At 40.1% G+C, this 19730-nt stretch overlaps 1 protein-coding gene across 1 annotated transcript in view; it reads left to right on the top strand.

The window, feature by feature from the left end:
• LOC123016507 (cat eye syndrome critical region protein 2) overlaps positions 1 to 19730 on the top strand; it is a 140635-nt gene that overhangs the window by 101736 nt on the left and 19169 nt on the right. Inside the window, exons 6-8 of the mRNA XM_044416946.1 lie at positions 7282 to 7331; positions 9361 to 9530; positions 10773 to 10850. Of these exons, the coding sequence (XP_044272881.1) occupies positions 7282 to 7331; positions 9361 to 9530; positions 10773 to 10850 (298 nt within the window). The remainder of the gene's footprint in view (positions 1 to 7281; positions 7332 to 9360; positions 9531 to 10772; positions 10851 to 19730) is intronic.

The following is a 19730-nucleotide window of genomic DNA, read 5'->3' as shown; positions in this document are numbered from 1 at the left end:
GCAAACTGTTCTTTAGATAGCCAGAACCTAAGTCTTTAAAGGTTAAAACTGACACCTTAAATTTTCTCCAGATAACAATTGGTAACCAGTGCAGCTATTTCAATATTGGAGTAATATCTTGATTACTAACTTAACTGCTGCATTTAGCATCAACTGAAACTTTCAGATGTTCTTCCAGGATAGCTCCATATTGAGCACATTGCAGCAGTCTAACTGCAACATGGCCAAAGCATGCATTGCTGTTGCTAAATCAGCCCATCTCAGGAATGTTGCGGCTGGTATGCTACATGTAATTGCACAAACACAAATATACTCCTTCTCACCACTGCCAACTGAACATCCAGGAACAGTGCGTAATCAAAGAGTACTCCTAAGCTATGGATCCAGCCTTTCAAGGGAAATATGATTCCTTATATAAATACATTAAGTTACAGTCCCTGAGCCTGACTTTCTACTGAACAACAGCACTTCTGTCTTGCCTAGATTCCATCTCAGTTTGCTTACCCTCATCCAGTCCATTATCAAGGCCAGACAACATGCAGATGTCATAAAAACTCCCCCCTCAACGTGTTAGGTGACAAAGAGCAATAGATTTGGGTGTCATCTCACTCAAAAGCTCCCAGTGGCTTCATGTGGATTGTCATGAGCAGGTCTCTCCCTTCCTCTTTTCCTCTCCATCATACTCAGATGAAACTTTAGAAGCACGATCGTTTTATTAAAGCTTAACAGGTTACAAAGCAATATAAATCAAAGTAGCATTCTCCTTGAGATGTGGGAGAAACATCTGCCCATGTGAAGAGCTGGATCCAAACTGAAACTTCCCCTCCTTCCCTCCCTTTCAGAAAAGCTTCTGACTCCCCCCTCAACATGGATCCTGATGCTTGAGGGCTAGATGGTGGGAACACCAGGCACTTGTTAATTGGTCCATTCATTTTGCTTGTCATCTCCTGACAAGGTCAAGGAAATCTCTGTCAATTGTCTCTTCCAGCCCAGAACTGAAATGTCTGTCTCCTTTTCCAAGATAGGCTGGTTCTCATGCTCTACCTAAGAATCTTCACTATGTAATCTTGAAACAGTCATCTGTCAAAGTTTGTCCCTCAGCCTCCTCTGCAGAACCGGACAAATGTATCTGAGCAGACTATAATGTGCACGAGCTGGCTTCCTTCTCTGTATAGATATCAAATAACAAAGGGAACAAAATAGAATCTTGTGGGACAACAGAAGCCAAAGACTGAAGCTGTTGCAAAGCAATTTCTCAGTACCACTTTTTGGATACGACAGTTTAGAAAACACTGGAATCAGTGCAATTCATTGTCCCCCAAGGCCCAACCTTTCCAGGCAACATTGAAGGATATCATGGTTGATAGTACTGGAATGTGCTGAGAGGTTCAATAAAATTAATAGATCCACACTCCAGTTCCCAAGGTGGTGAAAGCAGTCATATTTCCATATCTCATTGAAAAGCCCAGTTTGAAATGGATGCGGATAATAGTATTATTCAGATCATCACTTCAACTATCTTAGCCAAAAAGTGTACATATAGTTATAAGCATATAGTTACTTAATTCTCTGGGTGAAGGGAAGGCTTCTTTAATAAAAAGTCTTATTACTGTCTCCTTTAAATGAGAGGGAGCAATTTCCCCTGAAAAGACATTAATCACCTTCCTTAACCATAGCAACATTTTTGTCTTGGCTGATTTAATCAACCAGGAAGGACAAAGGTCAAGTAAGCAGGTGGCAGCCCTCTCTGCAACAGACACCCTGCTCACATCCTTGGGATCTTAAAGCTGAAGGAAATCCAACATGACTGGACAAGCAGTTGCCAAAGTAATAACAATTTGCCTTTTCTCAATATTGGAATCCAAATCAAGATGAATCTGAGCAATTTGAACAACAAAACATGAAGTAAGTGCTCACATGGAGCCACAAGTTGCTCCAGTTCCGCTCCTCCAGGATCCTGATGACAAAGGCCCTGCACAGTATGGAAAAACGGTATTGGTCTGTTTTCTGCAGATAAGATAGTGGCAGCAAAGTAAGTGTTGCTCTTTTTGCTATGGAGTAGCTTGCCATTGAACTTGTTTAGTATTATTTGTCCTATGTTTTTCTTCAGTGGTACTCCAGGCATCATCCCTCCTGTTTCACTAGTCTCAAATCCTTGTTAAACTGGGAAGTAGATGACACCCCTATGCCAACAAATATGGAGAGCAAGGCAATGTCCCACATTCTGGGAATGCCTAATGGACATTCCAGTCACCAAGAAAGGAAATGCAGAAGAGTGCAGGAACCATAGAACCTTTGCATTAGTTTCCTGTGCAGGCAAATGATGCTCTGAGTGATGCAACAATGAAGACTTCTCTATATGGGGTGAGAAATAAAGAGGCACTAGAGATCATGTTACAAATATATGTTGGGGTACACCAAAGAATTTCAGAAAAAGAGCAGTCTATGCTTTATAAACTACAGCAAAGCCTACTGACGGAGCTGAAACAAATGATTTGCCTGATATGTAACCTGTATCATGGACAAGAAGCTATAGTTAGGACAGAACATGGAGAAACAGTTTCCAATGGGAAAAGGTGTCAGATAGGGATTTATTTTATCTCCTTATTTGTTCAACGTGTATGCAGAACATATAAGGAAAATTGGATTACAATTAGAGAAAGGAGTGAAAATTAGCAGAAGACACATAAATAACTTAAAATATGAAGCTGACTCCATACTGCTGGCAGAAAGAAGCAATGACTTGAAATAACTCTTGATGAAAGTGACAGAAGAAAGTGCAAAAGCAGAACTGCAGCGGAACGTTAAGAGAACAAATATCAGGACCACAGAATTACAGAACTTTGCTCTTTACAATGAAAAAATTGAAGTTGTGAAAGATTTTACATACCTTGGCTCGGTCATCAATTCCAAGGGAGACTGCAGCTAAGAAATCCCTAGAAGACTGAGACTTGGAAGGGTAGCAATGAAGGAACTAGAAAAGGTTATCAAATGTAAGGACGTTTCACTATAGACCAAGGCCAAGAGCATCCAGACTCGCTTATCTTCAAACAAAATGCATGGATGTGAAAGCTGGGCAGTAAAGAAAGCTGACAGGAAGAAAATCAATGCTGCTGGAGGAAAGCTTTGCCAATATCCTGGACTGACAGTCAGATGTGTGGGTCCTGGATCAAATAAAACCAGAGCTTTCCCTAGAAGCAAAAATGACAAAACTGAAGCTGTCATACTTCGGATACATCATGAGAAAGCAAGAATCACTGGGGGAGGATGATCATGCCAAGGAAAGTTGAAGACATAAGAAGAAAAAGAAAACCAAATATAAGATGGATTGACTCCATAAAGGAAGCCATAGCCTTGAAGTTAGAAGAGCCAAGCAAGGCAGTTGTGGACAAGTCATTTTGGAGGGCTTTCACTCATGGAGTTACCGTAAGTCAGAGATGACTTGAGGACACATAAGAGCATAGATGGGGTTGCACCAGAGGGAGAGGGCATGTAGGAGCACCATGGCCTCCTAGGCCACTTCTGTATTCCAGAGATCAGCCAGAGTGTCTATACTTCAATAGTGGGAAAAGGCACAGCTCCCCACCCCCCACCTTTCCTCAGCAATTCCCTGTGTTATGTGCTTGCTCAGCATCTTCATTCTCAATCAAATAAGAATAAGTGATGTATTCCCAGCAACTGACCTGGAAATGAAAAGACTTTAGGAAAGAGTTACTTTTGCTTAAATTGTGGTTTTCTTGGGCAGATAACATTAAAACAGGGAAGGATGGCCAGCAGGTTGTCCTCGTTTTCCTGGAATGGCCAGGTTGGAATCTTGCACCATATCTTCTGCTGCTGGTGATTTATTGACTTCCTCTAATTTATTGAATAGTTGCTCTCAGCTCCCTCCCATTTCTCCACTCTTCAAGAAATATTTCAAAAGCCTACTGGAATAGTATTAAAACTAGCTCCTAAAAATACTGAGTCTAAAAGGCCAGTGCGCACATTTAACTGAAAGCACACATGCACTCAGTGGGCCACCTCAACCTTCAGACCTTCCAAAGGGATAACCTTCCTTCTGTGTTCCCTTGCCAGCTGTGAGCCTACCGCCTCAGGTCACTGTTTTTCTTATAGCCTTGGGTCCAACCAATAGTCTAGTGTGATTGGGCCTGCTGGAAGATGTCAAGCTACTTCCCAGCTTCCCTAGGAAGCAGAGATTTTCTGGACAGCGAGATCCCTTGTTTAACTGCCACAAACAGCTAAGCAAGCAAGATGGCAAAAGTTCAGTTTGAAAAAGGGATGTTTGGAGGCACCAGTGCAATGTTCTGGTATTCCCCAAGGTATGATTTCATCTGTCATGTTGTTAAACATCTATGTGGAACTTCTAGGAAAGGTCAGTTGTTGGGCATTGAATATATTGTTACTCATGTGCTTGTGAGACCCAGCTTTCTATGTTTCATTTTAATACCAAGGAAGCTATTGGTCTTTTGAACTGGAAACTAGAAACAGCAAAGGACTGGAGAAACTGATGTTTATGAACTGAAATTTAATCTAGACAAGAAAGAGGTAGACTGTGAAGAAATGAACTCAACAACTATTCGGTCTGTTTTGACTAAAGCAGTGCTTCCCTTGATGAATAGCTTAGCAGTGCGGGGATTCTCCTGGATTCATACTTACACCTGAATGCCTGAACTGCAGTCAGAGTGCCTTTGCTCAATCTAGGCTGGTACACCTTTTTCTCAGGTTGAGCTGCATCTAGATTGGACTATTGCAGGGCATTCCACATGAGACAATGTTTGAGGAATTTTCAGAAATTTTGGTTAGTCCAGAATGCTGCAACAAAGATACATATTCATCCATGGATTCATATTACATTTATTTCGCAATGCATTGTATTGGCTACATCAGTTTCTGGGTGGAATTCCAAGTGTTGGTGATTACCTTTAAACCCTTAAATGGAATTTAACCTGAATATCTGAGGAACCACCTCCCCCCAGATTAAGATTCCTTAAGATTACTGTATGTCAGGAAGTCCCTTTTCTGTATCTCATGCAGGTACACAGTAGGGATAAAGGATAGGACTTAATCTGTGCCACATGAGTACTGTGGATAAGCTTGCCCCATTGTAGCAGGCTATTAATAAACAAAGTTCAATTCATTTTATTGAACAGTGTATTTTAACTGTTGTGTTCAATTACTTCTGTATTTTACTAATTGTGATTTTAATTTCTCTAAGTTGCCTTTATTAATATGTATGTATTGGAAAGATGGAGTATAAATCTTAATACATTTTTATAAAGTAACGTTGTGGGGTAATTTCTGAGGAAGCTCTGAGAGTTGCAGTAACAACTGAAGGCACTATTGGATAAAACGTGCTGGGAATAAAAGAGGCCGGGGAAACTCAGACTCTTCAGAGGGGAAGGGGGATGAGCTCTGGGAAATGGGGTTCCAGATTTCTAGATGGAAGAGGTGGGATCCTTATCTAGATGGAAGAGGTGGGAAGTCTGCCCTCTTCAGGTGGACCGTGAGAATAGCCACAGCCTATAACTGCCAGGAGGGGGCATGGTGCATGAGCCAGATTAACTCGGTGCAATTCTTGATCTCATGGCACAGCACTGGGAGAGAAAGGCTAGCCAGCTTGAGAGGCTGGCCTGTTTCCAGAGGGGAGGGGCCCAGGGATATTCAACAGAAAGTTATGGAGATAGTTTCTAGCTCCTGACAAAACTGATTATGTGGTTTCATTTTGGTCTGGCTTCAGGCCTTGGTTTGACACAGAAGCTGTCTTTATGAGCAACATGCACCAGAGAATTTTCTTGTGACAGGTAATTTATGACTTGCTGATTTACCTGGCTTTCTCAGCAGCTTTAGATGCTACCAACCATGGTATTTTTGGATAAACACTCTGGGCAGTGATAAGCACAGCATTTTCATAGCTCTGCTTCTGTCTAGACAACCAATTCTCGAAAGTGGTGCTCCGTCTATACTTTGTGCAGTGCAGCCACACTGGTTTCAACAGCATGAAAACATAAAGACTAATTATTTATTGTGAAAGGGTATTAAACCAAAAAGCTGTTTCATCAACTGCAAAGGCATACAGACATTTATATTTATGCATGCATGTGTGTGCACACACACAGTGAAATAAACCAATTTAGCAAAGGTGTTTATATTATATTTCATAACTTTTTCATATTGCCCTAAATAAGTTCTATAAGAGTAGGGCCCACTGAATTACCTGGGCCTAAGGAAGCACAAACACTAATTTCAGACTCGAAAGCATGCTAGTTTGTATAAATGTCCTGTAGCAGGGTCCTTTCTTTTTCCTGTTAAGGTTGCATTTTTAAAAACGGCACATTTCTTTAGGGGTAAAATAGTGGAAATGGGGTATATGTGTGAGAATATCATGGGAGCACAGAGGAGGGAAACTGTGTAAGCCGTGACCACTGAAAGCTAGTGCTTGAATTATGGGCAGGAGGACGGCCTGCTTTTGTGGGGGTTGCCTAATTGTTTTTAAAGGGTAAGAGGGAATGTTTTAGCTAAAACTAGTGGGAATCATTAGATGGACTTCTGGATTTCATTAGGAGTCCTTCTGCCTTTCCCATCATACATTCAGCATTAACCTGTTTCACATTGATATCTCAGCTCACCATAGCTTAATTTACCCATGGAGATTATTGTATCATGCTTGGCATCTGTGGATTCCATTTTTGCATGGTGCCGATAGGATCTCAATATGTTTGAAGGTTAGACAGCCCTCAAATAATACACAGCTTATTTTAGGGTTATTTGAGGTTATTTAACCCTGCAACAACGACTGCTGTTTGGTTTCTCATTGTAGAACAGGCTACCAATGTGAAATGACTTCCCCATGAGTAAATTAAGCCATGGTAGACTGTAAGACTTTGTGAATGAAATCAATGAATGACATGATAAGCTGTACCCCAGTGATGATTATGGAAATAATTTCTTGCATGTGTAATGATTTAATTGTATTGATTGTTTATTTTGATGGTGTAAATTGACTCATTGATTCCATGTAGTCCTAGTATGATTTCTGAACAGATTTGCAGATTCTGTTCATAAGTTCTCAGGCTTCTTCCTAGAACTGTGAAACTTTTTGCTTTGGTGGAAGGTTGATTCTAAAGGCTAGATTCATTTGGACTAAAATAAGCAGTGCTGCTATCTACAAAATTCTGTGACATCTCAGTACCAGTATGTTTTATTCTAGCAGTGGGTGTATTTTTTGTTAATTTGCTTTTTATCATTTTCTAACAGTACATTATATTTTCTTTTTGTTTGTAGAGAGAAGGCAGAAGAAAATGCACTTGTGCATGAGTCACAGTTGAGAAATGGTAAAGTTCAGTTTAAACACAGTTAATCTAAAAGTGAAATATCCCAGAAGGCCCGGAGTGGCGGGGCGTGTCCTGATATTCTTTTCTCTGTTTTGTCCATTTCATTCAAAGCAGTTGGGGAACAAGAGGGTGGTTTGTATTCCTTGAATGTTCAGAGAACAGTTCTTCCCTTATTTAAAGAAACAGCAGCTGAGTTTAAATGAGTCTGAGCTATTTGACTGCTCTACAACTGGAGATACTGCCTTCCTTAATGTCATGATATTGATATTATTTCAGTCATATTTCTTGCAAGGCACATGATACCAAATTTTCTTCTGAAAATTATATTCTTGCCTTGTTAGGTCATATGAGAAGGAGGGGAACCTTTATACTTTCTAGCCAAATTCACTCTCTTTGGTAATAGAGCCTCTGACTTTACTGGAAGCACTACATTTCCCACGTTCATTCCTTTAGACCTATCCACCTTTTGCATCTAGGAACTCCAACTTGATAAAGACTGAGATAGGATTTTGGTTTTCTGGGTTTCCTATCATTTTAGTATTAAAAGCTGCAAAGCCCCCTTTTAAACATTGTTGTTTATCAGTGCACAACTACGTCTGGGGGTAGACAGGTTATTTAAAATATACAGACACAGTCTTCCAGATTCCAGGTATTTAAATTTTTGCAGATACTCACTGATGCCAGAGTTTTTGTTATGACTAGGCTGTAATCCTATTCATATGGAAGTACTGATAATACGTCTTATGAGAATAACACACTTAAGCAATACCATGTATCAAAACTTATCTACAGGTGGATGGACAAGTTCAGTTACAGAATATATGTGGGATCAAACTAGACACAAGATGCATGGTGCTTTTTACATGCCTATTTCTTCTAAGTAACAGCCATCAAGGGAAGAGATCAGGACTGTGTGTGTGTGTGTGTGTGTGTATGCACGCGCGCGCACACACACACACACATGTTGGGGGGCAGAGCAAGAGTGAGTTGAAAACGTAAGAAAAGTTGCTGAGTCAGACCAAAGGCCAATCTAGTTCAGCACTTCTGTTCCCACAGTGGCCAACAAGGTGCCTTTGGGAAGCCCATGAGGTCATTAGGGCAACTGGCATTCAGAGGCTTGCTGCCACAAACCCTGGAGACTGCATGTAGCCATTCTAACTGGTAATCACTGATATCCTTATCCTGCGTAATTTGACTCATTCTCTTTTGAAGTCATATGCATTAGTGGCTTTCACCTCATCTTGAAACTGCACATTCTAGGGTTTAACTATAGTTTCACTTAAGGTTACTCCTTTCCCCTTCCCATATTCCGAATACATATTATACATACAAACCCAGAGTTGCTGTCAACCATTATTTCATTACTGCCAACAGCTGAAATTCTCTGGGAGATGCTTCCATTGACACTTTCATGAACCTATTGGCAACTTCTGATGGAAGGATTTTTATCAGGACCACAGACAAGGAGAAAGAATAAAAAAACTTCTTCCTTGCATGCTGTATCCAAATCTTTAACCCCCTTCCCATCCTCAACATTTAGCATGTCCAGGAAAAACACTACATGGGTTAAATGCAATCATGCATTTAACCTCACCTTTAGTTTAACACTTCAGTAGATGAAAGGCATGGTTACCTTTTTAAGGCCTTTAAATATCCACAAGGAATGCAAAGCACACTACAAGTTACTAGAGAAAATAATTTGATGGAAGCCAGTTACTCATCTCACCATGGTACTTTGCTATTTGTTTTATTCAAGTTTTCAGTTGAAAAGCATTAGAATTAGTGTGAGTTGAAAGATAATGTAGTAAATGTAATAGCCAGCAAATTGTAGCTGAAATGTTTCAATTAAATAGCTGAAATCAAAAGATTGAATCTTATAAGTGTATAAGAAGAAATTGTTGAATGCATCCTGCAAGAGTGTGAATTCTGTTGTACTGTTACCACCATGTGGTTGGGACCTAAAAGACCTATTAGGGATAAAGTCAGTGTTCTGTTTGATTAACAGCAATACATCTTTATCTTATGGAAGGTTCTCAAGGACCAGGTTGTGGAACATGGTGGCTGCTGTGTCAAACAGAAGAAGAATGGAAGCAGGTTACAGAGAGCTTTCGAGAAAGAACATCTTTAAGGGAGAGACAGCTCTACAAGCTCTTGAGTGAAGACTTCCTGCCAGAAATCTGCAACATGATTGCACAGAAGGTAAGGCATAGTATTTGAATCCTTTGAGATAGCCTTAATTATTGAGAACAACCAAACAAATACGCTTCTTTCTTGAAAGAAGAAGAAAAAATTTGCAGGGCTCAGATTCTGAGGACAATTAATTAAAATTAACCACTTTGCTGGAATAAATTATCCAGAATGCATTTTAAAATGTATTAATTTACATACTTTTAAAACATGAAAAGTTGCTTCATGTGATGTTTTCTGTGGGAAATGCACTGATTAATGGAGGAGAAACCAGAACGTACACAGAAATAATCTTGTAGGTGCAATAGTTGTAGAGAAGAAAAGAGACAGGACTTGGTACTAGACAAACCTGTGCGTAGTAGAGGACATTTGGCTACTGCATTATTTGTCCAAGTCCTTGAAATTCTGAGGCATTTACATACTCTAACAATAAGTATTAAATATTTTCTTCACAATCTTGAAGATTTAGAAGAAGATCTTGAAAAATACTCTTTTTGCAACATTAATTCTGATAGCCATTAAACATTGGGGAAAAGTAGAAATAGGTTTGGCTGTCTAGAACTGCAGAGGAGATCGTTTGAAGAATAAAATTGCGTTCTTTATCATAGAAAAGGCCAGATTAGGAAAATCCATTGTTTTGTTTAGGAACAATTGGTAACCTCCATGAGAGTTGGCTGCAGATAAAGCTGTGATATTTAATTGAACTAAAATGAACAGAATAACCTGTCTTGAAAGTGTTTTAATAAATATGGATTGACTGGTGCATATGGATATACCTGTTCTCCTCTTTGAACACATTAAATTCTAGGTTGAACAGAACCATGTAAGGTGGGACTAATAGTGGTTAGAAGGAGTAGTGAATAGACAAGTAGATCACTTATGTTGTGGCATAGAGGTGGACTTGACTAGCTTTCTAGTTTCTTTTCAGCTTTCTAGTTCTGTAAGACTGGAGAATACTTCACCACAGTAGCTTTTTGGAGTCTGTTTTTTATTTAAATTTGTTCTTGATGTCATTTTAAATACCAGCTAATAGGAACAGCCCTAGCAATTGAATAATTAGGGCAGTTCTTTGGGTAATTTTTGTATGAGTCATAAGTCATTAAGACTTCATGGAACATAAATGAAAAATGTATCATGAAATGGTTTGCACACTGAAAATATAGTAGAAATTATTAACACTAAATAATAGATACTGACAGCAGGCACTTGGATGATTTGTGTTACATTTCTTCGTCATTTTTCTTTTTTTTTAAGGAAAAACGTTTGCACCGGATGGAGTTTTCTTCCAGATGGATGTCAGATCATCAGCACATCAAACCAATCCAACAGGAGGTAAGACACCTCTTCAGAATGGGAATTCCAGGCGTGATTTACTTGATATTTGTGCTATTTATGTTGCTTTTAACAGTAGGTTCTCTTGATGACCTACAGTGTAAAATAATACATTCAAAAACACATCACAGTAGTATACAATAATATGTGGCAATTAACACATCAATAAATCAGCAGAGATCAATTAAAAGCAAAGGAGCAGCAATATAAAAAAACACAGAAAAGGAAAAATGTTTTGCCTGGTACAAAAAGACATTGAAGTAGGCATCAAGTGAGTGTTTCACAAATGAGGAACCACTGCTGGAAATGCATTTACTTGCCATACCTCACCGGGCAAAGATCCTTGAAGAAGGTCCTCAGCTGATGGTCTCAGGGCTCAGGAAGGAACACACAGGAAGAGGAGATTCTTCAGAATTTAAGGTCCCAAGCCATGAAGTGCTTTAAAGGTCAAAACCGATACTCTGAACTGAGTCTGAAAATGAACCACAAGCAATTGAGGATGATACTATATTGTCATATGTTCATAATGCCTGGTCCCTGTTAATATCTGCAACCTTGTTTTGTACCAGTTGAAGTTTCCAGAGTGTTTTCAAAGGCAGTTCCATGTTCCACCCATTGTGATAATATAAAGAGGATACCAGGCCATGGATCATGGATAGCTATCTCTGTCCAGATAGTGTTGAGTATGACTATGGCACTCCAAGCTTCTAGTAAACAGTATGAGTTCCTTGTGTATTCCAGTGCAGAAGAAATTTTCATGTATAAATGGCATTAGAAATGGTAAATTGTAACATAAATGTGTAATTTTACAGGATAGTAGAATAGGCTAGCATTTCCAATAGGATAAACGTTAATAAAGTCCAGCAATCTATAAGAAAAACAAAAATGATAAACAGTGAAGTATCCTTAAAATGCTTTACCAATATTTGGACTTATGGTTGTAATTGTTAATTAAAAATCAATAAGATATTTAACCCTGAGATGCAAATCTTGTTGACTGCTCAGTAATGAATCAGTATTCAACACTGTGAAGGTGTGCAATATAATTACTTGAAGGAGAAATATTAAGTAAACAAAAACAAATCAGCATTTGTTGATTGTATAAACATTCACCCACCTTGCTGTGATAAGTCTAAACAAACTCTGGTATGCAACCCACTCCTTCTAGAACTCAGTGTACATAGTTGAATGGAGTCTACCTGGGTGCAATTACACAGTCTCATGATCTTAGATAAAATACACCTGTTTCTGGAAGGCTCCAGAGTTTGTTGGAGAGTATATCTAAATAACAGCATTGTGAAGACCAGGGAGCTATCAAAACAACTTCGAAATTAAGATGTGAAGAAACACCATTCAGTGCTGAATCATTTAAGATGCATGGAGCCAAATATAGGACATTTCTAGAAAAAATCTGGGTGTGCAAGAGATTGGGGTGGAGGCTCACCTTCCAATACAGTGATCCTAAATACATAGGCAAACTAACACTGTACTTAAAAACACAAATCTGAATGTTGTCTTCTTGTTGTTGTTAGTTATGAAGTCGTGTCCAACCCTTCGCGACCGCATGGACAACATTCCTCCAGGCCTTCCTGTCCTCCACCATCCCCCAGAGTCCACTTAAGCTCACTGCTTCAGTGACTCCCATCTAGCCACCTCATTCTCTGCCGTCCCCTTCTTCTCTTGCCATTTATTGTTCCCAGCATTAGGCTCTTCTCCAGTGAGTCCTTCCTTCTCATTCGGTGGCAAAAGTATTTGAGTTTCATCTTCAGTATCTGGCCTTCTAAAGAGCAGTCAGGGTTGATCTCCTCTAGGACTGACCAGTTTGATCTCCTTGCAGTCCAAGGGACTCACAGGAGTCTCCTTCAGCACCACAACTCAAAGGCTTTAATTCTTCAGCATTCAGCCTTCCTTATGGTCCAGCTTTCACAGCCATACATTGCAACTGGGAAAACCATAGCCTTGACTATATGCACTTTTGTTGGCAGGGTGATGTCTCTGCTTTTTAGTATGCTGACTAGATTTGCCATAGGTTTCTTCCCCAGGAGCAAGAGTCTTTTAATTTCTTGGCTGCAGTCTCCATCTGTGGTGATCTTGGAGCCCAGGAAAATAAAATCTGCCACTACCTCCATTTCTTCCGCATCTGTTTGCCAGGAAGTGAGAGGACCGGATGCCATGATCTTAGTTTTCTTAATGTTGAGTTTCAAGCCAACTTTTACACTCTCCTTCTTCACCCACATCAAGAGTCTCTTTAGATCCTCTTCACTTTCTGCCATTAGAGTGGTATCATCTGCATACCTGAAGTTGTTGATATTTCTCCCAGCAATCTTAATTCCAACTTGTGATTCATCCAGCCCCACCTTTCTCATGATGTGCTCTGCATATAAGTTAAATAGGCAGGGCGACAGTATACAGCCTTGCCAAACTCCTTTCTCAATTTTGAACCAATCAGTGGTTCCGTGTCCAGTTCTCACTGTTGCTTCTTGACCCGCATACAGGTTTCTTAAGAGACAAATAAGATGGTCTGTTACTCCCATCAATTTAAGAACTTGCCACAATTTGTTGTGATCCACACAATCAAAGGCTTTAGCATAGTTAATGAAGCAGAAGTAGATGTTTTTCTGGAACTCTCTAGCTTTCTCCATGATCCAGCATATGTTGGCAATTTGATCTCTAGTCCCTCTGTCTCTTCGAAATCCTGCCTGTACTTCTGGTAGTTCTCGGTCCACATACTGCTGGAGCCTAGCTTGTAGGATTTTGATCATAACTTTGCTAACATGTGAAATGAGTGCAATGGTGCGGTAGTTTGAACATTCTTTGGCATTGCTCTTCTTTGGGATCAGAATGTAAACTGACCTTTTCCAATCCTGTGGCCACTGTTGAGTTTTCCAAATTTGCTGGCATATTGAGTGTAGCACTTTTACTATGTCATCTTTTAAGATTTTGAATAGGATCAGCTGGAGTACTGTCACCTCCAGTAGCTTTGTTGTTGCTCAGACTTCCTAAGGCCCATTTGACTTCACATTCCAGGATGTCTGGCTCGAGGTCAGTGACCACCCCATCGTGGTTATCAGGGACGTTTAGCTCTTTCTTGTATAGTTCCTCTGTGTAATCTGGCCACTTCTTCTTAATCTCTTCTGCCTCTGTTAGGTCCCTGGCATTTTGGTCCTTTATCATGCCCATCTTTGGACGAAACGTTCCCTTCATATCTCCAATTTTCTTGAAAAGATCTCTGGTCCTCCCTATTCCTCAGCTATTTGTAAAGCTTCCTCAGACAGCCATTTTACTTTCTTGCATTTCTTTTTCTTTGGGACGGTTTTAGTTACCTCTTGTACAGTGTTGCGAACCTCTGTCCATAGTTCTTCAGACACTCTGTCTATCAGATCTAATTCCTTAAATCTATTTGTCACCTCTACTGTATATTCATCAGGGATATGATTTAGGTCATACCTGAGTGGCCTAGTGCTTTCCCCTACTTTCTTCAATTTAAGCCTAAATTTTGTAACAAGAAGCTCATGATCTGAGGCACAGTCAGCTCCTGGTCTAGTTTTTACTGACTATATGGAGCTTCTCCATCTTTGCCTGCAGAGCACATAGTCAATCTGATTTCTGTGTTGACCATCTGGTGATGTCCATGTGTAGAATCGGGTTGTTGGAAGAGTGTTTGCTATGACCATCGTATTCTCTTGCTACCAGCCTGTGCCCTGCTTCATTTTGTACTCCAAGGCCAAACTTGCCTGTTATTCTGGTTATCTTTTGGCTTCCTACTTTAGCATTCCAATCTCCCATGATGATAAGGACATCATTTTTTGGTGTTAATTCTAGAAGGTGTTGTAGGCCTTCATAGAACCGGTCAACTTCAGCCTCTTCAGCACCAGACTACTGTGGACTACTGTGATGTTGAATGGTTTGCCTTGGATTCGAACTGCGATCATTTGGTCATTTTGGAGATTGTATCCCAGTACTGCTTTTCCTACTCTTTTATTGACTATGAAGGCTACTCCATTTCTTCTGAGGTATTCTTGCCCACAGTAGTATACATGATGGTCATCTGAATTAAATTCACCCATTCCTGTCCATTTTAGTTCACTGATTCCTAAGATGTCGATGTCCAGTCTTGTCATCTCTTGTTTGACCACATCCAGCTTGCCTTGATTCATGGATCTTACATTCCAGGTTCCTATGGAGTATAGATCTTTGCAGCATCGGTCTCTCCTTTCACCACCAGATACATCTGCAACTGAGTGTCTTTTCGGCTTTGACCCAGTCACTTCATTCTTTCTGGAGCTACTAGTACTAGCCCCCCGCTCTTCCCCAGTAGCATATTGGACACCTTCCGACCTGAAGGGCTCATCTTCTGGCGTCATATCTTTTTGCCTTTTGGTACTGTCCATGGGGTTTTAATGGCAAAGATATTGGAGTGGGTTGCCATTTCCTTCTCCAGTGGATCACGTTTTGTCAGAGCTCACTGCTATGTCCTGTCCGTCTTGGGTGGCCCTGCACGGCATAGCTCATAGCTTTGCTGAGGCAGAAACAAAAAGCACCATACACATAATACAGTATTCTGTGTATTAGTTTTCAAATACAATACAAAAAAAAGAAAAAAATTCTTCAGAACAACCAGAAACCAAGCAACAAAAAATGCAAACAAGAGAAAAAAATTGGTGCAGTGTGGCTCCAGCTGGCTCTCACTGAGCCTTCTCTCTCCTCCATGGTCCCCCTGGCAGCATCGGCACACCGCTCACAAACATGATGCCAACTGAGGAGCACAGCTGATGGAGCACAGCCAACCTCTGCGCTGGTCTGCGACTGGTGGGATGCACTCCCCCACTGACCCACAGGAAATCTCCTGTGGACGGGTGCCAGTCCACAGACTGCTGGTTGAAAACCACTGCTATTGAGAATGTGTGGCTAGATTTGAACAATGTTGTTCACCAGCAGCCCCCATCTAATGTGACAAAGCTGGAGCAGTTTTGCCAGGAGGAATGGATGAACACTGCAGGATCCAGATGTGCAAGTCTAAGAGACATTTGCTCAAGAAGACTTGCATCTGTAACTGATGCCAAAGGTGCTTCTCCCCAGGAGGGTGGATATTTAAGCAACCAACAAGTACCAGTTTGTTTTTAACTTTTGTTCCACAGTAAAAAATCTTTTACTTCTTCATAGTATTGACTATCCTGTGTACATCAAGTGATTACAATGCCAGTTAAATCCATTTCAGTACCAAGTTGTAACACAGCAAAATGTGGACAAGTGAAAGTGAAGCAAATACTTCTCCCAGACACTGTTTCTGCCAACCGATAGTATAAACAAGCAGCTTATTTGCCAGATTTCTACATTTAAAGTTTACTATTTTGGTGAGAATCTTCCAGATCTTTAAAGTAGGCTCCTCTTCAATATGTACTTGCTTTGACACAAGAATCTTGGGGATAGTTAATGTTATTTTGATAAAATCCATAATAAGCCACTTTTCTAGCTGAAAAAAAACTTGTCCATTGTGACTTCACCCAGAAGTGGATATGCAGTTATATAGTTTATGATTGCAAACAAACAATTTTTATGTTCTCAGTTACAATTTTATATTATCGGTTATCAGTTCAAGGTATTCTTGAAGTTATTTGGCAGTAGAGATAATGTTCCTGAAATACCATTATTTAATCTGTAAACAGGTTAGGAAGAATATTTGACGTTATACCTAACCCCCAAATAGCCATCTGGTTGTCATCACCACAGAAAACTTCCAGGCTTCAGTGTAGCCCAGAAACAAGGGTCTCTGTTAAAGCACTTCAAAGCTTTGAATGGCAGATGCAGCCATTTATTCCACATCTGGGAAGCAAGATGGTACACAGTGGCAGTTCCTGCACTATATCATTACAAATCGATGCCTTCCTAAACCCGAGTTTCATGCCAAATTGTTTCTGCCTTGCTAAACTACTCTTGCACATGGAACATTTCCAGTTGCCTTTCTTCTTTTATTCAGCTGGAAAGTAGAGGAATAGAAATGTACCTGGAGGACCTGCAAGGTTGATTGAGAAAGGTTGCCAAGAATGTCAAGCTAGCATCCAATAGAATCTGGGATTGTAAATGTTGGAGGGTCATAACCTCTGAAAAGTTTGGGTGGATTTCTTTAGGATGTAGCATATTTTCCTGGATTTTGGAAACTACAGGGATATAATGTGGAAAGATTAACACACACTTTTGGTCAACAGATTAAGAGGTAGAATCACCTTCTCATGGCAGGCGTTCCAAAGAGATTTACAAAGAGACTGAACATGATTCTGTGAGAGCACACCCAGAGAGGTTGTACAGAAAATGCTGAATGAACTCCTTTAAATAATGTAACTTCCAGGGAAATGCTTAATTTGCATAATGTATACAGGTTGTGGAATTTGGTTTTTCAAAACAATGGCCAATTCTTTCATTACAACCTTGTGAAAGTATGAGCTTATGTCTTGACTCTAAGAACTACTTTTCTTATTTAAGAGAAGAACCCCAGGAGAGATCTTCTTTATTTCCATTCTTAAACTTGAGAGTGCAACAGAAAAAAATCCATGAAATAATATTGAGTATATTTATTTGTGGCAACAAAAATCAGAAATTGGAATACAGACAGGCAAATGAGTACTAATCAGTAGCTGGCTTGCTGTATGGCACTTATAATTTAATTGCCACCCATCAGTCAGCATGTGTTTCAGGGCTCCTGTTTGTGGTCAAGTTCCTCCATGTAGTTTTTTACCTAAGTGGGGAGAGCAGGAAAGGAAACAGCAATTATTCTGGATGAGGATTTCTGAACATGCACATTTCCAGGAGAACAGACTGTCAAGGGCAGTTGTACATATGCTTCTCTTTAAGTTGGACAGTTTGTCAAGACATGGCACAGGGAAGTTGGGAAGATTGTAGTAGCAGCACAAAACCTTCCTTGTTTCTAAAGATGCATCACATCTGTGTAATGGCACTTTTCTTCTAGCTGCAAGATGTAGATGTTACTTAAATCTCTGATGTGATTGTTCTGTAGGCTTCTAATCCTTCAGGGTATTTCTCAAGACAGGTGGTTCAGATTAGCTCCTCATTAAAAACCTTCTGCACAGCACCTTCATTAAGGAGAAGCTGCGGAAATCCTAGTAGGAATCATACAGAGAGAGGTGGAAGACGGGGGCTGTGCAATGTCTGTGGCAAGACCAAGGCAGATGGGGCTGCAAATCTTGTATTCTTGAAATCTGAGATAGAATGTCTGGCAGGGAGTGCTGTATCAGACATGAGAGCAGAAGGCAGAGATCAGAAGTCTTCAGTGCCTGCTCTGCATAACCCACCATGCCCTCAGTTGCAGGCATGTAGCTTGCGCTGTAGCAAACCCTCAAAAACACATTTTTCAGGCCCAACAGCATTTCCACCCATATCACACAAAACACTGCCTCATGGTTATTGTCAGGTTCTGCACACAAAGTACTTTTGTTGCATTTTTCCATTATTCAGAAAAGTGGTAATTCATATGGGGGCTGGAGGGAGATTCATGTTGAATTTAACCAGTTCCTGAAATGTTGTTGGTTTGAACCAAACTAACGAACAGTCAAAAAGGTTGGTGGCTTTCCTTTCCTTTTTAATGTCATCAGTCTCCATGGTGTTTTGTGGAGTAATATAAGGAAAGACAGGTCCATGTAAAATTATATTTTAGTAGCAAGGAACAAAAAAGGGAGAAGGATAATAAGATGAGTATTTACAAATGCAGTTATATGTACACAGACATTATTTGATCTGGGAATAGAGACCTAATGGGATTATGCAAAAAGGTCTTAATCTCACATTATTTTGCTGGGCAAAGTTTGGAGACAGGAACAGCCTTGTTGACCCTATAGGTTGACTTTTGCCAAGAATGAGCATTGGAAGTATGACCCTGTTGATTCTCTCTGACCTCATGGAATCCTGGAGAGGTTGACTGGGTTGGGACTTGACTTGTCATGGGGTTCCACAGAGCTTAATGTTAAGCTGAATGGTATATGAGATTTACTTGAAATAAATGGGGATTCCCTAAAACAGTAATCAACTTGATGAGGGCCAAGATCACTTGAAGAAAGACAGTTACAGGTAGGCACCATGCTTTCATTAGTAGTGTTAGTAGGCATTTCAGAGACATAGGTCAAGATTTTATGGCTATTTTACTGATTCTTGTGCTGCTAATTGTTTTGCTTTCTACTGTAGCATTTTAAATATGTGTATTGTGTTTTATATTTTAATTCTGCTAAGGCACAAAAGTGAGCCAAGCTGCAAACTATAGCAAATTGTGCATATATTTATATGGATAAGGCTAAGAATTAAGGAATGCCATAGATCTGGGAAAATGGATCAGGTAGAAGCTGATGGGAAAGACTTCTGCAGCCAATCAGAGAAGTCTGGCCTAGATGCTTGAGAGCTGCAACCAGTCAGAAAAGTCTGGCCTAGGTAGACAAGTGATCTGACTCTGTAGAAGGCAGCATTTACCAGATAAGTGTATTGAACCATCTGCCTTTAGCAAGGTGGAGGCAGCTATGTAGTGCAATCTGTACCTCACTCCTCATGTAACAACCTGAAGAAATTATTTAGGTTGCTGAGGTGTACTCTTTTGGAATTTAAAGAAACAGCCCCCCTTCACCAATCTAGCTGCCCTTTCAATTCTTATTTGTTGACACCAGTTCTATAACAGTCTAAAGTTTAGAACAAAACTTGTTTACAAAAATGTGAAAGTCCAGGGAAATAATTCCCTAGAAAGTCCATTTAGGACAGACTGTGTATTTTTGGCAATTTTCTTTCACTATATTTACCATTACACAGCCTTAACTCTTGGTAATGTTGTATCTGAATAAGTTCTTGGAGGACACTCCTGTAAGTGGTCAGATGAAATGGGCTTAA

This window comes from Varanus komodoensis, unplaced genomic scaffold (assembly GCF_004798865.1).
Source record: "Varanus komodoensis strain SLA01 unplaced genomic scaffold, ASM479886v1 scaffold85, whole genome shotgun sequence".
NCBI lineage: Eukaryota > Metazoa > Chordata > Lepidosauria > Squamata > Varanidae > Varanus > Varanus komodoensis.
The sequence above is the reverse complement of the archived record's forward strand: the minus strand, read 5'-3'. Positions and strand labels throughout refer to the sequence as shown.